This window comes from Mustela erminea, chromosome 11 (assembly GCF_009829155.1).
Source record: "Mustela erminea isolate mMusErm1 chromosome 11, mMusErm1.Pri, whole genome shotgun sequence".
Lineage (NCBI taxonomy): Eukaryota > Metazoa > Chordata > Mammalia > Carnivora > Mustelidae > Mustela > Mustela erminea.
In genome coordinates, this window is record NC_045624.1 from 102,124,674 (window position 1) to 102,145,455 (window position 20,782).

The window sequence follows — 20,782 nt, forward strand, 5'->3', positions numbered from 1 at the left end:
GGAGGGTATGTGCTTTGGTGAGTGCTGTGAAGTGTGTAAACCTGGCGATTCACAGACCTGTACCCCTGGGGATAAAAATATATGTTTATAAAAAATAAAAAATAAAAAATAAAATAAAATAAAATACTATATTAAAATGTGAACTTTTTAAAAGCAGTGTGTATGCTGTGTGGCCTAGATTTGGCACTTGTGGGCTCATAGGAAAAGTCAGGTCACTAAGGGTTCCATATCTTTAACAATGGAGTTGTGTGTGTGTGTGTGTGTGTGTGTGTGTTTTAAGATTTTATTTATTTATTTGACAGAGAGAGATCAAGTAGTCAGAGAGGCAGGCAGAGACAGAGAGAGGAGGAGTTTGCCTCCCAGCTGAGCAGATCAAGCCCTATGCAGGGCTTGATCCCAGGACCCTGGGATCATGACCTGAGCCGAAGGCAGAAGCTTTAACCCACTGAGCCACCCAGAAGCCCCTAAGGGTTCCATATCTAAAGAGCTGGTCCAACAAATGGAGCCAGACTCCCTCCTCTTCCCTGCAACGTCAGGTGGATTTGCTTTCTGCTTTTTCATGTTCTGTGTGGGCTGCCTGGTACCCCCTTTCCATCACTCTGGAAGTCAACAGACTAGTGCTGTATTACTTCTGTCTGAATGTCTCTTTCACAAATGTTCTAAGTAACACCCATACCCAGTAACGCCTCCCTTAAATACAAGGGTTTCTTAGCCAAAGACAGACGCAGTTAGCAGCCTAGTTTACCAGATTTTTGAAGATAAATATATTCTCTTTAAAACAAACAAAACCCCAGGAACTGTGAGATTAGCTAATTAATCATGGTAGCACCATAATAATAATGTTATAATACAGGAAATCAATAGCCTAATAGTAATACCGTCGTAAAAAATTTGCAAATTAAAGTCATTGATAATATGACACGAACTCTATTGATTTTCCCTGATATTTTTAACATTAAAAATACTGTTATCTATATTTGCTTTTGTTCATATATCTTTATGGTTTTCTGGGTTAATTACCTACAGCACTGGAAAAGCTGACAAAGCTAAATAGATTAAAGACTTGACTTGGAATTTGTCCCTGGAGCACAGTCATTACTTCCTGCAAGACAAGCATAAGGGAGGCAAAGATGGGGACCTGCTGTCGGCCCCCAGAAGGACAGGATCACTCTCAGGGATGGGCCTTACCGAAGCAGAATTTATGCTGAATGAATAAGGAAAGAGAATGCTCAGGATTTGGTTTCTGTGACACTGCCTTTTTTTTTTTTTTCTTTCATTTTTAAAAATAAATGTGACCAGCTTATATGGCTACACTAAGCACAACTGCATGCCTCCTCTGAAATTTCCCACGGCCTCTTCCCACTGTCTGCTCCCCCATTCCTCATCCTTGTCTTCCTTGGTTCCTCCTCTTTGGCTCATCTGCATTTGATTTCTTTAACTCTCAAGTCTTTATTCTTGGAAATCCACTTAGGTCTGTTTCTTACGGATTCTAGCCTCACCTTTGATTTTGGTATCAGCCCTATAGGATGTCATTAGCTTAACAGCCAGCTGACATCAAACTGTGTGCCTCTGAGTTCAGTGCAGGAGCCATCACCTGGGAAACAGAGGCAGTAGCTCTGGAGCCGAGCCCCTTGTGTTTTTACGCTGGTGTTCCATTCACGAGTTCCTTTCAGAAAAGTGTTCAGCTCCTGAGTTCGTCAATTAAAATAACTTATTTGGTGCTGAGATTATCACTGTTTGTATCAGTGAACTTCGAAAAATCTTTATTTTTAATTTTTTATTTATTTGAGAGTGAGAGAGCGTGAGAGAGAGAATGACAAGTAGGCAGAGAGGCAGGCAGACATAGATGAGGAAGCAGACTCCCCACTGAGCAGAGAGCCTGATACAGGGCTCGATCCTAGGACCCTGAGACCATGATCTGAGCTGAAAGCAGAGGCTTAACCCACTGAGCCACCCAGGTGCTCTGATCTTTTTTTTTTTTTTTTTTTTTAAGATTTTTTACTTATTTGTCATAGAGGGAGAGAGAAAGAGAGATCACAAGTAGGCAGAGCAGCAGGCAGAGATAGATGAGAAAGCAGAAATCCCTGCTCAGCAAAGATCCCAATTCAGGACTCGATCCCAGGACCCCAGGATCATGACCTGAGCCGAAGGAAACAGCTTAACCCAGGCATCCCATTCAAAAAATCTTTTTAAAAACTATTGTCCTGGGACGCCTGGGTGGCTCAGTTGGTTGAGTGGCTGACTTTGGCTGAGGTCATGATCCCAGGGTCCAGGGATCGAGTACCGACCGCATCGGGCTCTCTGCTCAGCAGGGAGCCTGCTTCTCCATCTGCCTGTTCTGCCTGCTGTTCCCCCCTGCTTGAGCTCTCGCTCTCTCTCTGGCAAATAAATAAACAACACCTTTAAAAAACAAAACAAAAAACTATTGTCCTGGGACAGGGCTGTTATCTAGGGCTTCTCTCTTACCACCAGTGCCAGCTTTGCATTTTGAAGAATGCTTTTCTTCCATAAATGTGATTTTTGTGTTTATGAAAACTGTTCATCTAGTCCAGGTTAAAAGTACAGTTTAATTTCTGATTAAATTACCTTTCAATTTCTAATCAACCAGCACTGAGGTTAACCATCTTTTGTAAACCAGTCAGAGCTTGATTAAAGCCTGTTAGGGCTGGTGATTACAGTAATCATCTAGCATTGCCCTTAGAGATCACGGGCCTTAGCCAGGGTCTTTTATCTCATCTCTAGAGCATGAGGCTTGTAGCCGAACGTGGTCCACTTGCTCTGCTTGATCAGTGAGGTTTTTGGCAATCTCTTTGACAATAAGTCTCATTCTTACCTACTCATGATGTTGCTGGGGTGACTAAATGTGAAAACTCTGGTAACAGCCTATTAGCACTTGGCATCTACAAGAATGTTCTAAATGTCGAGCCCAAGCCTAACTCTTGTGAGTTTATGCCCACATCTGACACATCTGGTGGTTTGTGGTTTGCTTAACTGTAAGCTAATCTTTTGGGGGTTTTGTGCCTAATACTGGACTTACAGCCAGCCCCAGCACTAGATGCTACTCTGAGCTACCTGCCAGAGCCCTATTTTAAGTGCCTGGTATCTGGGAGATATGGAAGGGACCCAGTAGACAAAATTGAGGCATAATGGCTAATTATATCTACATCTACACTTCTCCATGTTCACTGCCACCTCTCTGGTCCAAGCTTCATCGTCTCCCACCTAGCTTTGGCAACTGCCTCCTAACTGATGTCCCTTCTCCCCCTCTTCCTTCTCACTCCGCCCCCACTATCAGCAGAGTGTGAGTCTTACTTGTTCCATACCTCACCAGCAGTAGTCATTGTCCATTTCCTTCATTTTAGCCATGCTGGTGGGTGTGCAGTGGAATCACACTGCACTTTTAATTTTTAGTCCTGGATGACTAATGAAGCTGAGAAGCTTTTTATATGTTTATTGGCATTTGGACAACCTCCTCTGGGAGGTGCCTGTTCAAGTCTTTGCTCCATTTTTCTGTGAGTGTCTGTCCTTTTCCTCTTGATTTGTAGAGGTAGTGAGTGCTATCTAGATACAGTTCAATATATTTTCCCACTCTGTGGCTTGTTCTTAATGTAGAATTTTGAGGAACAGACATCTGTAATTTCAATGTCATCCGATTAACCAAGTTTTGCTTTGTGGTTAATGCTTTCATATTCTACTTAACAGCCCCTCCCCCTTTTTTAGGCTTCCATAGGGTCACGAAGGAATTCTCATGTTATGAATTAGAAACCTTATCATTAAACTTCTCTCGCTAGATTAACTATCTATTGGGAACTGATTTTTGTCTATGCTATGAGACTACATTCGAGACTCCTGTGCTTTGTACATGGACAGCGCATTGACCCAACATCAAATTCTGAACAGGCTATCCTTCTCTTACTGTATATGGCAGTACCACTGTTGTCATAAAACAGTGATACTACGGTGTATCTAATTTGTCATTTCAACTAGCCATTCATCTATTCTATGCCAATGCATATCATTGTAATTCCTGTAGCTTTATATTTATCATGGCATCTGTAAACTTAAGTCCTTTTTTTTTTTCAAGATATTTCTGCCTATTCTTGGCCATTTTTAAAATTTCTTTATAGATTTAGAATTAGCTTGTCAAGTGACATTAAAAATACCTCTTAGAATTTTGATTGAAATTTCACTGAATCCACAGATCAATTTGAGAATGAACTGCCCCCATACAATAATGAATTTTCAAATCCTTAAGTATATAATATCTCTCCTTTTATTTAGGGTGTTTTTAATTTCTCTCAGAAATGTGGCAGTACTTAGTATAGAGATCTTTTACATTTTTGCTAGATTTACTCCTAGGTATTTGATGTTTTGTGATGCTATTGTAAATGGCATCTTTTAAAGTTTTCATTTTCTATTTGCATGTAGAAATAGTGTGTGTTTATATATTAACCTTTTATTTATTTAGTGACATTAAATTCACTTATTAATTCTAATGGTTTATTATTTTACACTGTTCACTTATATGACAATGTTATTTGAGAATAAGTAAGTCTTCCTTCCCAACTGTGATATATTTTCTTTATTTTTGCCTTATTCCATTGAATGGATCTTCAGTAAACAGAAGTGGCTAAAGCATGTATCCTTATCTTATTCTCAAGGTAAAGTATTTCAATATGATGTTTACTCTAGATTTTATTCTTATTATTCTTAATATTTTAAGTCCTCTTTCAGAGTGAAGAAGTTCTCTTCTATTCTCAGTTTTCTGAAAGTTGTTAAAAATCAGGAATAGATATTAAATTTTATCACTACACTTTCTGGATATACTAAGATAAACATGTTTTTTCCCCTTCATTAAATTTAAATAAATTTTAATAGCACACTTAAAATGAACACCACAGAAGACAGCTAGCCATTGTTGCTTCTTTACAAAAAATTCAAATTCTGGCCATGTCCAGAAAAATCAATTTGAGAATGAACTGCCCCCATACAATACTGGGGGCAGGATTGCTTATAATTGTGATACAGCTGAACTGTGAGAACTTGTTCACTGAAATAAGAGACTGGGGGTCTTTGACTTGAATGCAGCTGTAGTCTACTCCAATAGTGGTAAAGAGTAGCTAAAACTTCAGTAAAAACACCATCATCATTTTGGCTGGCAGAAACCAGGCAAAGGAGCCTGCAGTAACCAGCATCACCAAAAAGTGAAAGAAAAGTGCCAGAAAGAAGAAAGGCAAAGAATGAAAGCAACAAATTCTTTTTTTAAACTCAGCCCAAGTTTCTGGCTGATCACAGAATCATATAGGTACAGGGAAAATGAAATCAGCTTGCAGTTAGGTCTTAAAGAACTGAACTGAAGTCTGAACTGCTGGCCACCACGTTCACGGCAGTGTGAGCCCAACCAAGTTAACTGCCTGCTACCACAAAACAACAAAATAATGAATAACAACAAAAAAGGGGCACATATGTTAGAATTATCAGGAAAGGACTCTGAAGCAAATATTTTAACTACACTCAGTGAGGTAAAGGAAAATATACTTGTCATGAATAAATAGACAAGAAACATCATCAGCAAAACATAAATAAGAAAAACAAGACCAAACTGCAATTTCAGAGTTAAAAATTCTAATATATGAAAAAAATTCACTGAATAGAGGTAATAATAGAATGGAGGTGAAAAAGAGTCAGTGGAATTGAAGACAGATCAACAGAAATGATCCAATTACAAGAAGAGAGAGAATTGCCTTAGAGACCTGTGGGACAATATTTAAAGGTCTAGCATATAATATTGGGAGTCCAAGAAAAAAAGGAGAGAGAGCATTCAACAGAAAAATATTGGAAGAAATGAAGGCCAAACTTCACTAATTTGGTGAAAACATAAGTTTATAGATCCCAGAAGTTCAACAAACCAACAGGATAAATTAGAAGAAAACTGTTATAGGTTGAATTATGTTGTTCTCCAAAAATGTGTTGAAGCTCTAAACATGTGAATGTAATCATATTTGGAAATAGAATCTTTGTGATGTAATCAAGTTAGGATGAGATCAGTAGACTGGGCCCTAGTCCAATGTGTCTGTTGTATTTATAAGAAGAGAGGAATATGGACACAGAGACATATGGTGAGAATACCATGTGAAGAAGGAGGCAGAGATTGGAACAACACATCTACAAGCCAAGGAATGACCAAGATGCCAGCATCACCAGAAGCTAGGGCAGAGGCATGGAACAGATTCTCCTTCAGGGCAATCACAAGGAATCAGCCCTGCTTACTCCTTGATTTTGGACTTCTAGTTTCCAGAATTATGAAATAATATGTTCTGTATGTGGCAGGACAATGTATGTCCTAGAAAACTTATACAAAAACCGTATCTAGGAATGCCATAATCAAACTTGAAAACCAAAGATAAAGGGACAAACTTGAACCAACCAAAGAAAAATGACACATTCCATACAGGAGGGCAATGATTCAAATCATTACAGATTTCTTAGTAGAGACTATGGGGACCATAACACAGTGGAACTACATTTTTAAAGTATTGGGGATACCAGTCACCCAGAATTTTATATTCAGTGAAAATATCTTCCAAGATGAAGATGAAATTGAAACACTCAGATAAACAAAATACTAAGAGAACTGTCACCAGGCTCACTCTACAAGAAATGCCAAGGGAAAGATTTCATGCTGAAGGGAGATGATACCTGAAGGAAAACTCAGATCTTTAGAAATGAGTGAAAACATTAGAAATAGTTAACAAATGGGGAAAGTATAGGGGTCTGTACTTTTTCTTAACTTCTTTAAAATACATATGTCTGGTCTTTTTTATTAGAGAGGGGGAGAGGAGGGAAGGGCATAGGGAGAGAGAAAATCTTTTAAGAAGGTTCCACACCCAGTGTATAGCTTGATATGGGGCTTGATCTCACAACCTTGAGAGCCAAAACCAAATGAGCCACTCAGGCACCCCTAAAATACATATATGTCTGTTTAAAGCAAAAATTATAACATAGTTATGTGGGGTTTAAAGTGTATGAAAAATGTACTATATATGGCAACCATAACATAAAGGATCATGGGCACAAGTAAATATTGTTGAAATGTTACCACATTTTTGTGAAGTGGTATACTATTAAGTCTATGTGGATAATGAATATATAAGAAGGTATATTGCAGTCCCTAAAGCAACTACAAAAAAAATTATCCAAAAATGGGTAGCTAAAAATCCAACAGATAAATTAAAACAGAATTCTATAAAGTATTCAAATAATCCAAAACAAGAAAAAAAACTGAAAAAAAAGAGGACAGACAAAAAATAATAAAAGAACAGACCTAAATACAACCATATGAATAATGACATTAAATGACAATGAACTAAAGACTCTTATTTAAAGGTAGAGATTATCATAGTAGGTGAAAAACTGTCTACAGGATATGCATCTTTTATATAGGAACACAAATATCTAGAAAGTAAATAGATGAGAATAGGCATACCATTCAAATATCAAACATAAGAAGGCTGGAGTTGCTATATTAATGTGAGATAAAATAGCCTTCAAGAGAAAGGGGATTGCCAAAGACAGGGTATTTCAAAGACAGATATTTCATAATGTTAAAAGGGCCAATTCATCAGGACAACATTACTATGCATGTACCTAACAAAAGAGAGCCTCAAAATACAGAAAGCAAAAGTTGGCAGAATTGGAGAAATAGAAAATTCCATGATCATAGCAGGGGAATTTAAGCATCTCCCAATTTTCTCAGCAACTGATAAAAAGCTAGATAGTAAGAAATTAATTTTTACTACGTAAAACATAAAATACACATTCTTTTCAACTGTACATAATAAATCCACCAAAATATACTGTATACCAGACTGTAAGACATGACTGAATGTATTTAAATGGAACTGAAATCACAGTAGGTATGTTTTCTGACCACAATTAAGTTGAATTAGAAATCAATAACAAGAAGATATTTAAGAAAGCCTTAAAATTTAGACTTTACACCGTCTATTTCAAAATAATCCATGGGTCAAAGAAGGGATATTGAAAAATATGTTGAACTGAATGATGAAAATAAAAAAATATCAATTTTATGAAATGCAGCTAAACCACTGACTAAAGAAAATTAATGGTTTTAGATGAACATATTATAGAAGAAAAATAAGTTTAAAATCAAAACCTAAAATGTCACCTTAAGAGGCTAGAAACAGAACAGCAAAATAACCCTAAAGTAAGTAGAAGGCAACAAAGGAGAGAAATAAAATTAAGAGTAGAAATAGAAAGAAATAGAAAACAAAGAAAAATAGAGAAAATCATCATCAAAACCTGGTTCTTTGAAAAAAAAATTAACAAGATTTATAAAAACATATATAGATTGGTTAGCAAAAAAAAGAGAAAATATAGTTCACCATTAAAAAAATGAGAAAAATATTATTCTTAATGAATTTATAAACATTAAAGGACAATAAAATACTATTTGGAACACCCCTATAAAAACTGCATGAAGAAAAATGTCAATATGCCTTGAGAGACATAAATTACAAAAGCTTACCCATGTATAAATAGTTAATTTGAATAGCCCTATTTCTATTTAAAAATGGAACTCACGTTTTAATACTGCAGTCTAAAATGTCTTCATCTATATATTCTATTAAACATTTAAGAAGGAAAACAACAATTATACACCATCCTTCCAGAATATATAAAAGAAGGAAAATTTCAAAACTAATTTCATAAGACCAGATTACAATTATACCAAAACCAGACTAACAAAATTAGATCAAGATTCTTCATGAATGTACATGTAAAAATCCTTAATAAATTATTAGTAAAAGAACCTCAAAAATATATAAAAATAATGACACATTTGACCAAGTAGAATTTATCTTAGGAATGCATGGTTGATCTAATATTAGAAAGAATGAAAGAACAGAATGAATAGAATAGTCATACAATGTTCTATGAATATCCATAGAATATTCAATAGAATGAACAGAATACCCAAATTTTGGGTATGAATGAATGAATGAATAGAATACCCCGAAGGAATGAATACTCAATTTTTGCATCAATAGGACGGAACCGGAGCAGATCATGCTAAGTGAAATAAGTCAAGCAGAGAAGGTCAATTATCAAATGGTTTCACTTATTCTGGAATATAAAGAATAGCATGAAGGACATTTGAAGAAGGAAGGGGAAAATGAAGGGGGGGGGGAATCAGAGGCGGAGACAGAACATGATGGGGGAGATTATCGACTCCCGGAAATAAACTGAGGGTTTTAGAGGGGAAGGGGTGGGGGATGGGTGAGCTGAGTATGGGAATTAAGGCGGGCACATATTGTATGGAGCACTGGGTGTTATACGCAAACAATGAATCATGGAACGCTGCATCAAAAACTAACGATGACTAATGATGACTAACCTAAAGTAATAATAAAAAAAGAAAATCAATCATGGTAATTTACCAAATTAATAGAATAAAGGTGAAAATTGTGGAATCATTTCAACAGCTGTAGAAAAAGTGTTTAACAAAATTCAACATCACCTATGATTAATAAAAGAATTCTCGGCAAACTAGGAATAGAAGGAAACATTCTTAAGCTGATGAAGAGCATCTACAAAAATCTAGTGGCACTATGCTTTTTTAGTGCTCTTTGCACTATTGCATATTGCAATAAGGCAGACCACCAAAAACAAGTCAAAAGGCATAAATTTAGGAAGGATTGAGTAAAATTATTTTTATTTGCTGTAGTATGTTTGTTTACTTAAATATCTTCACATGAAACAACTAGTGAATTAGCAAGTGAAATTAGTATGGCTGCAGGATTCAAGACTAATAGAGAAAATTTATATATATAGGAAGTAAATAACTGGAAATGAAATGAAAAAAGATTCCACTTACAATAGACCCTCCCCCCCCAATAGGCAAGATTTCTATACTGAAAACCACATCCATTGTCAAGAGGAATTAAAGACCTAAATAAGTGGAGATATATCATTTCACAGAATGGAATAGTTAACATTCAACAAATTGCCAAATAAGATTCTAGAACTTCTTTTTTTGCAGGTTCAAAGGTCTTTCTAAAATTTATCAGAAAATACAAAAACTCTGGAGGAGCCAAAGCTATTTTTAAAAGACTTTATTTTTTAGAGCTCTTTTAGATTTACAGCAAAACTGGAGGGAGGAACAAAGATTTCTCCTACACCCCTTGTCCCACACATGCATAGTCTCCTCCGTCATCCACATCACTCACCAGAATGGCACCTTTTTTTTTTTTTTTTTTTTTAAACCAAGGATGAATCTTCACTGACACATCATAATCACCCAAGTCAACAGTATACCCGAGGGCTAATTCTTCCTGTTTTATATGCTACTGGTTTGGACAAAAGTAAATTAAGATTCACCCACCATCGTAATATACCAAGTATTTTCATGGCCCTATAAGTCTTCTGCTCTCTGCCTATTCATCCTTCTCTCCTACACATTCCTGGCAACCCCTGACAATTTACTGTCTGTCTCTATAGTTTTGCCTTTTCCAGAATGTCATATAGTTGGAATCATGCAGTATGTAGTCTTTTCAGATCTACTTTTTTCACTTAGTAATATGAATTTAAGTTTGCACTATGTCTTTTATGACTTGGTAGCTTGATTCTTTTTAGTGCCAAATAACACTGCATTGTCCGGACCCATTACAGTTTATATATCCAATCACCTCCTGAAAGACATCTTGGTTGCATCAATTTTTGGCAATTATTCTTGTGCAGGCTTTTGTGTGGACATAAGTGTTGAAATCCTTTGGATACCGAGGACCTTGATTGCTGGGTCATTTAAGAGAGTATAGTTAGTTAATAATCTGCCAAACTCTTTTCCAAAGTGAATGTACCATGTTGCAAGCCCACCAGCCATGTATGAGATTTACTGTTGATCCACATCCTCTCCAGCGTTTGTGTTTGTGTTGCCAGTGTTCTGGATTTAAGCCATGCTATAGGTGTGCAGTGGTGTCTCCTTGCTATTTTAATTTGTATTTCCCTGACGACATAAGGTGTGCAACATCTTTTCATGTGCTTATTTGCCATCCGTGTATCTTTGGTGAGGTGCCTGTCATGATCTTTGGCCCATTTTTAAATCGACTGTTTGTTTTCTTCTCATTGAGTGTTAAGAATTTCTTCCAGGGGCGCCTGGGTGGCTCAGTGGGTTAAAGCCTCTGCTTTCGGCTCAGGTCATGATCCCAGGGTCCTGGGATGGAGCCCCGCATCGGGCTCTCTGCTCAGCAGGGATCCTTCTTTCCTTCCTCTCTGCCTGCCTCTCTGCCTACTTGTGATCTCTGTCTGTCAAATAAAAAAAAAAATTTTTTTTTCTTCTATATTTTGGGTAATAGCTATTTAACAGCTATGCCTTTACAAATATTTCCCCCCAGTTTGTGGCTTATCTTCTAATTCTCTTGATACAGTTTTTAACAGAGCAGTTTTAATTTGAATGAAGTCCAGCTTGTCAATTCTTTCATTCTTGGGTCATGCTTCTGGTATTATATCTCAAAAGGCATCACCAAATTCAAAGTCATTTGGATTTTCTCCTATGTTAATATCTGAGGTTTTATAATTTTGCATTTTACATTTAGGTCTATGATCCTTTTTGAATTAATTTTTTGAAGAGTATAAGGTCTGTCTCTAGATTTTTTTCTTTCCATGTGGATTTCCAGCACCATTTGTTGAAAAGACTGTCTTTGCTCCATTATATTGTCTCTATTTCTTTGTCGAAGATCAGTTGACTATGTGGGGGTCTAATTCCAGGCTCTCTACTCTACTCCGTTCCATTGATCCTTCTTTATCTTTTTTTTTCCCCCCTCAATACCACATATTCTTGACACTGCAGCTTTATAGTAGGCCTTGAAGTTGGGTAGCATTGGTCCTCCATTTTTGTTCTTCTCCTCTTAATATTGGCTAGATATTCTAGGTCTTTTGCCTCTCCATGTAAAGATTAGAATCAGTTTGTCAATACCCAAAAAATAGCTTGTTGGGATTTCAAGACTACATTGTATTTATAGATGAAATTAGAAAGAACTTAACATCTTGACAATGTTATCTTCCTATCCCTGAACATATATCCATTTTTTAGTTTTTTGATTTATTCACTATAGTTTTCATTCAATACAAGTTTTATTCGATATATAGCTAAGTGTTTCATTTGGGGATGGTAATATAAAAGTGTTGTTTTTAATTTCAAATTCTAGTTGTTCATTGTTGGTATACAAGATAGCAAGGGACTTCTTGTATATTAACCCTGTATCCTGCAACCTTGTTATAATCAAATCATTTGCTTAATTTTTTAAAAAGATTTATTTATTGGAGGAGGGATGGGCAGAGGGAGAGAGAAAGCTCAATCAGACTCCCTGCTGAGCACAGAACCCAATGCAAAGCTCAATCTCATGACCCTGAGAACATAACCTGAGTCAAAACCAAGAGTAAGATGCTCAACCAACTGAGTCACCCAGGCACCTTCCCCACAAAATGTCTGCTTTAAATTAATGTAGTTTTTTGTTGTATGTAATGAATTGTATTTTTGTTTATAGATTGTCCCTTAATAAGCATAATGATAAAAATAATAATGTAAAGAGTATTTCCCATTTCATGGAACACTACATCAAAAACTATTGATGTACTGTGTGATGACTGACATAACATAATAAACAAAATTAAAAACAAACAAAAAATAATAATTCTGGGAATAATATAGGGAAAACTGAGGAAACCTAAATAAAGTCTGTAATTTTGGCTATTAAAAATTATTTCCCATTGCCTCTAAATTTTCAAATTTATTTGCAAAATATTTTCATAATACTCATGTTTTTAATACAAGTACAATAACTACATTGTAATTTTTGTTAACTTTCTCTGTCAGGTATTTGTTTTCTAGTTCAGTGATATCTGCATTCATCTTCTTCACAGTACTGGTATAGTAGATTAATCACATGGAAACTCACATCACTGGGATCAGCTTATTTTCTAATTTAGCTGCATCCCATAAGTTTAAATATGTCATATATTCATTATTATTCAGTTCAAAATATTTTCTAGTTTCTATTATGATCTCTTCCTTGACCCCTAGATTTTTTAGGAGATTTTGCTTAATTTTCAAAGCGGATGGGCATTTTCTAGTTTTATTTTTATTATTTATGTCTAGCTTCTTAAGTTTAAAAACATAAAATAGTATTTAAAATCTACCTCTGATAAGTCCAAGAATAGGCACCTGTGTATTAAGGAGGGCACATGTTGTGATGAGCACTGGGGGTTATACGCAACTGATGAATTGCTGAACACTACAAGAAAACTTATGATGATGGGGTGCCTGGATGGCTCAGTGGGTTAAAGCCTCTGCCTTCGGCTCAGGTCATGATCCCAGGGTCCTGAGATCAAGCCCCACATCAGGCTCTCTGCTCAGCGGGGAGCCTATTTCCTTCTCTGTCTCTGCCTGCCTCTCTGCCCTCTTGTGATCTCTCTCTGTCAAATAAATAAATAAAATCTTAAAAAAAATGATTTTATTTATTTTTTTGTCAGAGAGAGAAAAGAGCACAAGCAGGGGGAGCAGTAGGCAGAGGGAGAGGGAGAAGCAGGCTCCCCGCTGAGCAGGGAGCCCAACGTGGGATCCCAGGACCCCAGGATTATGACCCGAGCTGAAGGCAGATACTTAACCGACGGAGCCCCCCAGGCGTCCCCCTCTCCAGGATCTTGGCCACACAAGTCCTGTTGTCCTGAACATCCTCTCACGATCACAAATCTTTTTTTTTTTCTTCTTTTAAATTTTATCTGGCTTTTCTAGGTGTTTTGTGTTACGGTGCCACATGCTGTTTCATGACAGCTGGAAGCAGAAAGCAACTGCTTCCATTCTACACAGAGCCGCAGGAACATTTGGGTAAATTTTGACCAGAACATAATGCCTTCTTACCCCAATAGCATCTTACCACATTTAGGATAAAAAAACAACCACTTTCCCTGACTTAAAAGATGCTGGGCCCTGCCTCTCTGCCCAACCTCATCTTATCCCCGACTCCCATCCCTCACACATGGTTATTTTCCAGCCATAATGACCTTCCTGCTATTGTGCAAGCCTGCCAGGCTTGGTACACTCAGGCCCCTTCCTAGGGAAGGGTAGAGGCTGACAAACACCATGGCCCAGGCTCGATTTTAATATTTGCTCAATCCACATGATATTTCTAAGCATTTGCTTTTAGAAATTCCTTGTTTGATTTAGAGGTTTAAATATACTCTCCCGATAGGCACTCTGAATAAAGAACCCCAAACCCTTCAGTTGCTGCCATTTTCTATTTAACTTCTCTGTGTGGATATAATCTCATTAAGTGCTTATTATACCCATTCAGGAAAGTAAACAGACTTGAAAATCAGGAGCGTTTTCCCTGTGTGAAAATAGTTTCTAATTACAGTAGTAATCATAAAAAAGAGATCAATCAACATGTAGTCTTCTTTAAATTTTTTTTTAGTTGACATTATACTTAGTATGTATTTTCTCTCAATTTTCTCTCTTCATTTAAAAATTCTGATAGTAAAAATAAATAAGTAAATAAAATTCCAAGAGTATTTTTTCTAAGGTTTAGAGTGTTTTAATTAGCAAAAACATGTTTTAAGTTTGAACTTGCATAAATCTGAAAAAAATAAAGTAAGATTTTAATGCAACATTAATCACAGAAATAAATTTAGCATTTAAACTATACAGTAAAGGATATTCTTGCTCTTAAGTGCAGGTAAATTCAATTATTTCAAATGAATGCGCTTTATATGTTAGTAGGTATATACAAAGAGTAGGACAGTTTGGTTCTCATTCACCTGTTTGCACAGTTATTTAAAAATGTGCGTGAATTCTGTAGGAGCAGGGAATCTTCATTTCATTCACCAAGGTGCAGTATGAGACCCAGAACCCAACATTAGGTTTTGTTTGTAAGAATTAAGAGAACCAAACTATGAGAGACTCTGGACTCTGGAAACAAACTGAGGTTACAGAAGGGAAGGGGTGGGGGGATAGGTTAACTGGGTGATGAGCATTAAGGGGGACACATATTGTGACGAGCACTGGGTGTTACAGGCAACTAATGAATTGTTGAACACTATGTCAAAGACTAATGGTATACTGTATGTTGGCTGACTGAACATGGGAAAAAAAAGAAAGAAAGAAAGAAAGAAGAGAACCATGCTGGATATATGCAACTGTCTGTGTGGATATATGCACTTGTCTGTGTGTACCGTGAGCTCCAACCACATGGTATTTCTTTCTTTTTATTTCTCAATCACATGCCATTTCTATAGAAATGTGTTTGTGAGATGCCTTGGTAATTTCGCACATGCTGTTCCTTCTACCTGGAATGCCCCCATGGCACTCACCAAAAATGTCTCATCACCTATCACGACCTAAGTCCCACAGCACACCATCTGGGAAGTCCTCCCATCAGCATTCTGCTGCATTCTGTCCATACCTTGATTAGATCATTTATTTCCTTGTGTTGTCTCCTTCCACCCGCCTGAGAGGTCTTACCTCTCAATCCTTTTTGTCCTTCCAGAGATTTCTATTTCTACCACAGAACAGATACCCAGTAACATTTCTTATATTAATCTTATCAGCCATAGAACTTCACCTGGCTTTCCCCATTAAAAACATTCTCACTGATCCTTCAAATTTACCCTTCAGAAGTAGCAATTCGTATGATTAGCTGAAAGACCACGTTCGACTTGATAACCGTCTTCAGCCTCATCATCCAATGCTATAGATTTAAACTTTATTCTTCCTTTGAAGGGGAGGGGGTTATACTCATCACTTTGAGTATCCGATAAAATCTGTGGATACTCTTTCCAGAATTTATCCACAACCACCTATACCCCAAACTGATCAGTATCAGGCTCTAAAGGCAGATGACCTGCTTCAAATTCTGGTTCTGCCATTTACCAGCTGAGACCTGGGGAAAATTACTTAACTTCTCTGTGTCTTGGTTTTCCCATCTTTAAATGGAGGTAAGAATAGTACATTAGAGTTGTTGTGAGGACTGAGCTAATTACATAAAATGTTTCCACTGCTTGACATAGTAAGCCCTATATATAAGCCTTATAGAAGTAGGTTCTCGGAACTGGAGATGCGAAGAAAAACTGGATATTAGCATCTGCTTGAGGAGCTCAAAGGCTCACGGGAAAGATGGATGTGCAAATAAAAAAAGGGACAGAGAGGAAGGAGCACTTTCCTCCTGAGGTCCAGGGTGGGAATCAAGGAAGGCCCAGGAGGGAGGTGGCATTTTAGCAGAGTCTTGATGGGTGAGCAGGACTTGCTAGTTGGATTCGTTGGGAATGTACATTTCAGGCAGACGTGAGCAAAGATTATCTTGCAGCCCCGTGAAAGCATGTGGGGCAGTGGGGGATGGCAACTACTGAGAGTGTAAGGTACTGGTGAGGGGAGCTGAAGCACATTGCACACACTACAAATTATTTATTCGATACCCATGTTCAACACCTTCTCCCTTCCTCTCCTTTTTTTAGAGCTGGGGAATCGAAGTACTAGATTTTCCCAAACAGGTGAATGTCTGTGACAGATAACAGGGCTTTTGCTGGGAAGGGCTTCTCTTACAGAATAAAAATGCAAAGCCTTACACGGAGAAGGCTTTTTGCTCTCTTCTTCCCTCGAACTTGAGGTTGAGGCTTTAAGACAGGACGATGAGTGTCATCGGCAAATAGTGTGGTGGGAAGACCCAGAGAGCTCGAGTCCCTCGTTGGTGTTCTCAGCAGCTGCACTTCCAGAACCACCTCCCTCTGGACTTCTTGTTTGTAAAAAATACCACAGCAGGCCCCACATCCTCTAGCTCAGAGCCAAGTGCATCCGTTACGGACACAAGCGGTAAGTAACGCTGGGACAGCCAAGTCCCTGAGTGCTCTGCACAGGAGAGCATTTAGGGGTGGAAACTGCAGATCTTCAGTCAAGTTATCTGATATTTAACTTGAGAAATCAGTTACCCTCAGTCTAATCCTCATAGGGAAGACCTGTGGCAAAACTTATTGTAGAACACCAACTTTTTTTTTTTTACATACTTAAATTAAATTAGTTAACATACAGTGTATGATTAGTTTCAGATGTAGATTCAGTAATTCATCAGTTGCATATAACACCCAGTGCTCATTATATCACATCCTCTCCTTAAGGCCCATCACACAACCCAGTTAAGGAAATAAAAAAAAGAACACCAACTTTAACCAGGGGAGGCTGAATAGAATGCAGGAGGTCAAAAGCAAAGGACTAGTGAGAGTGTGCTAGGATCTTTCCAGAGTGAAGTAAATCTTAACTAAAGATGCAGAAATAATTTCAGAACTTAGAGTGGATTCTAGCTCACATTTTTAGACCAAAAACATTCTGATAGTGGTGGGTTTCTGAACTGTTCTTTGAGACTTATAATACCTTTGTGACTAAATGTTTTAGAACAAGTTGCTCTGAAGTTCTTCGGAAGAGAGAAGCCTCTCCGCCCCCCACCCCCATGTACTACAAATTCCTGTGGCGTCTTTTATTATCCTCAGGAATGCAGTGAGGAGACCAGAAATAATTGGTGACAATAGCCAGGACTGAAGGATCAAATAATTTAAGATTCAGTATTCCATGCTACTGGTACTCTCAGTGCTCTAGAGTCTGTTGATAACCAAAGCAGTAGGAAGTTCAAGTGCAATCCCATTGCCTTTACATTGCTCTAACTTTAAACATTGCTCCTCTGTAAGGCCTGGGTCAGGGTTTATTAAGCCTAGGAAGTGGGTGGTGTAATTTAAGAGACAATGAACGAGATTTATCCCCAGACATCTAATTACGCTTTCTTATTCAAGGACGCTTGTAAAGTCTACAACAGAGATGATCTACTCTGAAGAATAAAGGAAGAAAACCTGTCCAAAGCAAGTGCCTTGGAAAGGAGGAGCACATTCCCGTCAGTAACAGCCTGGTGAAGGTAACCTCAGGCTCAGATTGAGGATGATTGATTTCTTAAATCCACATGAGTAACAGGTCATGCTGAGATTTGAACCAAGATTTGTGTGGCTGCAAACCTGTGCTTTTAACACCAACATTAAATAGTAGCCCCTCCCATGCCCTAAGCCTCCCTGCTTCCCCAGCCCACACAGTCAGCAGGTCACAACCTCAAGCCAAAGCATGTGAGTTAAGCTGCCCAGCAGGTTGTGACAACTTTCTGTTAGTTCCGTAGGAGAGAACTTAGTCACTGTGAGGCCAAGTCTGACATGTGCGTGGCTTTACTGAGGAATGTCCTCACTTCTGGCCGGTAGAGGACACACATTCGGGAGTGGAGACAGGCCTTCATGAGACAGAACCAACCACTCGATACTCCAGCAAGTTACCAAACACCGTTCAGACCAGGAAGGTGGGATGCAAAATTAGGGTTTATGTTTATTTAAATTAAAAAAATATGTAACTCCCAAGGGTATTGTAGGGCTTCATGATTTACCTGTTCTAGGAAATGGATGGTTTTAGAAACTCTGGAACTGGTCTAGAGGGACACATTTAAAATCTGGCATTCTTGCCTAAGGACTGCACACATAGGAAGAGTGTAAGAATGCTTCTCTTCTTTCTCCCACACAGAGGTACTGGGAGGCTGTCTTGCTCTCAGATGCAGGTTCTGAATCAGATGAAGAGCTACAGCAGGCCTACTGAGTGTTACTGCAAGTTTCCTGGTATTGCCTTGAGGGCCTCCAGCAAGATCCCTGAGTTACAACCCACAGAGAACACAGCTCTCTTCTAAGATCAGAGAGCCATGAACTTAGCAGCAGTCTGGGGCTCCAAGAAAGGAGGGCATGGCATATGGGCTGGTTTATGGTCAGTTGTTTCAGTTGGCCACTCAGACTTCTTTTCAGGGCCCACAACACTCACCTCGGCCTGCCAGATGGGGTTCACAGTGTTGCCTATGATCTTGGATCTCCTCTCCTGTCCATGGTGTGGGAGGGCAGGGAAGATGCTGTGCTTTCCAGGCTGAATGGAAATCTTCAGGTAAGGGTCTGGGTTGAAAAACATCCCTTTCTTCAACCCCATGGCCTGGAAATCTATAAAATTAGGAACATTTTAATTTAAATGTGTTTTGGTGAGGTTAAAGATCATATCAGGCTTTACACAAGGAGAAAAGTCCATCTAAAATGTGGAAAAGTCTTTCCAATCTTTAGACTGTTTTCTACCTCATTATAAAGACAGACTGGTATGTCTACAGAACCCATTATATGGAACAATTACTGACATGTAGAAAACCATTCCTTGTCAAAAATCAATACAACAGATATTGTGGTTACTATGTGTTTTAAGAGAGGATGGTTGGCCTTTCCTGGACTGGACTTCCAGCATTCCTCAGGACAGCTGAGGTGAGGGCCTGAGGTCACCTCAGGAAACCTGGTGGACACTGAGAGAAGAAATCCAAATGAAAATTCTAAGGGTCTAAGTGAAAATTCCTCTGCAAAGTGGAGAGGTAAGATGGCCAAGGGCTGTAGTCTCACACAATGAATATAGTAGGTCTATCAACCCATGTCTATGTGGCAGAACTAAAACGGGAACCAATTAACAGAGATATTGTCTCCTTCCCCAGCCCCATGCTGTCCATCCTACATGGCATCCCTCTCAGGTTTCAGGATTTCACTGTTTTGGTTAATGAAATTCCCTCTTGGTTTCTGGAAGGCAGTTGAGAAGTTTTCTATGCTTCTGCTGTTTCTGCAGGTTTGCACAATTAACTGTTATTTCTCAAGCATTTCAACAGGAACATAAGAATGGTAAATCAGGAGCTGTTGGCTTTCTGCCCTAATAACACAAAAGTATTGAGTTTCTTCTTCCTTTTTCTTTAACTTAGATACATGCTAATGTCATCAACTATTTTATTTTAAATAAAATACTTTTTTTTGATGGGGGGAGTTGTAGGTTCATAGCAAAATGAAGAGGAAGTACAGATTTTCCCATATACCTCTTTTTTTTTTTTTTTTTTTTTTTTTTTTTTTAAGATTTTATTTATTTATCAGAGAGAGAGGTGGGGAGAGAGTAAGCACAGGCAGACGGAGTGGCAGGCAGAGGCAGAGGGAGAAGCAGGCTCCCTGCTGAGCAAGGAGCCCGACGTGGGACTCGATCCCAGGACGCTGGGATCATGACCTGAGCCGAAGGCAGCTGCTTAACCAACTGAGCCACCCAGGCATCCCACCCATATACCTCTTGCCTCACACATGCAGAGCCTCTGCCATTATCAACATTCCCCACTAGCGGGGTGCATTTGTTACAACTGATGAACCTATACTGACACATCATTATTACCCCAAGTCTGTAGTTTACATTAGCATTCACTTTTGGTGGTGTATCTTCTATGGATTTGGACAAATGTATCCATTATTAGAGTATCATACAGAATATGTATACTGCCCTAAAAAGTCCTCTGTTCTCCACCTCTCCCATAACCCCCACCCCCACCCCCAGGCAACCACTGAGTTCCCTACTGACTCCACAGTTTTGCCCTTCCCATCATGTCATAAAGTTGGAATCATATAGTATGTAGCCTTTTCAGAATAACTGTTTTTCACTTAGTAATATGCATTTAAGATTCCCTCATATCTTTTTCTAGTCTGAGAGCTCATTTCCTTTTAGCAACGAACATCAATCCATTGTCTGGATATACTACAGTTTATTCATCCATTCACCTACTGAAGGATGTCTGAATTGCTTCCATGTTTTGGCAATTATGAAAAAAGCTCCTATAAATATCTGTGTGCAGGTTTGGTACAGAGTTAA

At 38.2% G+C, this 20,782-nt stretch overlaps 1 protein-coding gene across 6 annotated transcripts in view; it reads right to left on the reverse strand.

Moving 5' to 3' along the window:
* Positions 1 to 20,782, reverse strand: part of HECW1 (HECT, C2 and WW domain containing E3 ubiquitin protein ligase 1) — a 460,363-nt gene that overhangs the window by 138,801 nt on the left and 300,780 nt on the right. For all 6 annotated transcript variants that reach the window (XM_032305360.1, XM_032305355.1, XM_032305359.1 and 3 more), the window contains one exon: positions 18,902 to 19,071. In XM_032305360.1, the coding sequence (XP_032161251.1) occupies positions 18,902 to 19,071 (170 nt within the window). The remainder of the gene's footprint in view (positions 1 to 18,901; positions 19,072 to 20,782) is intronic.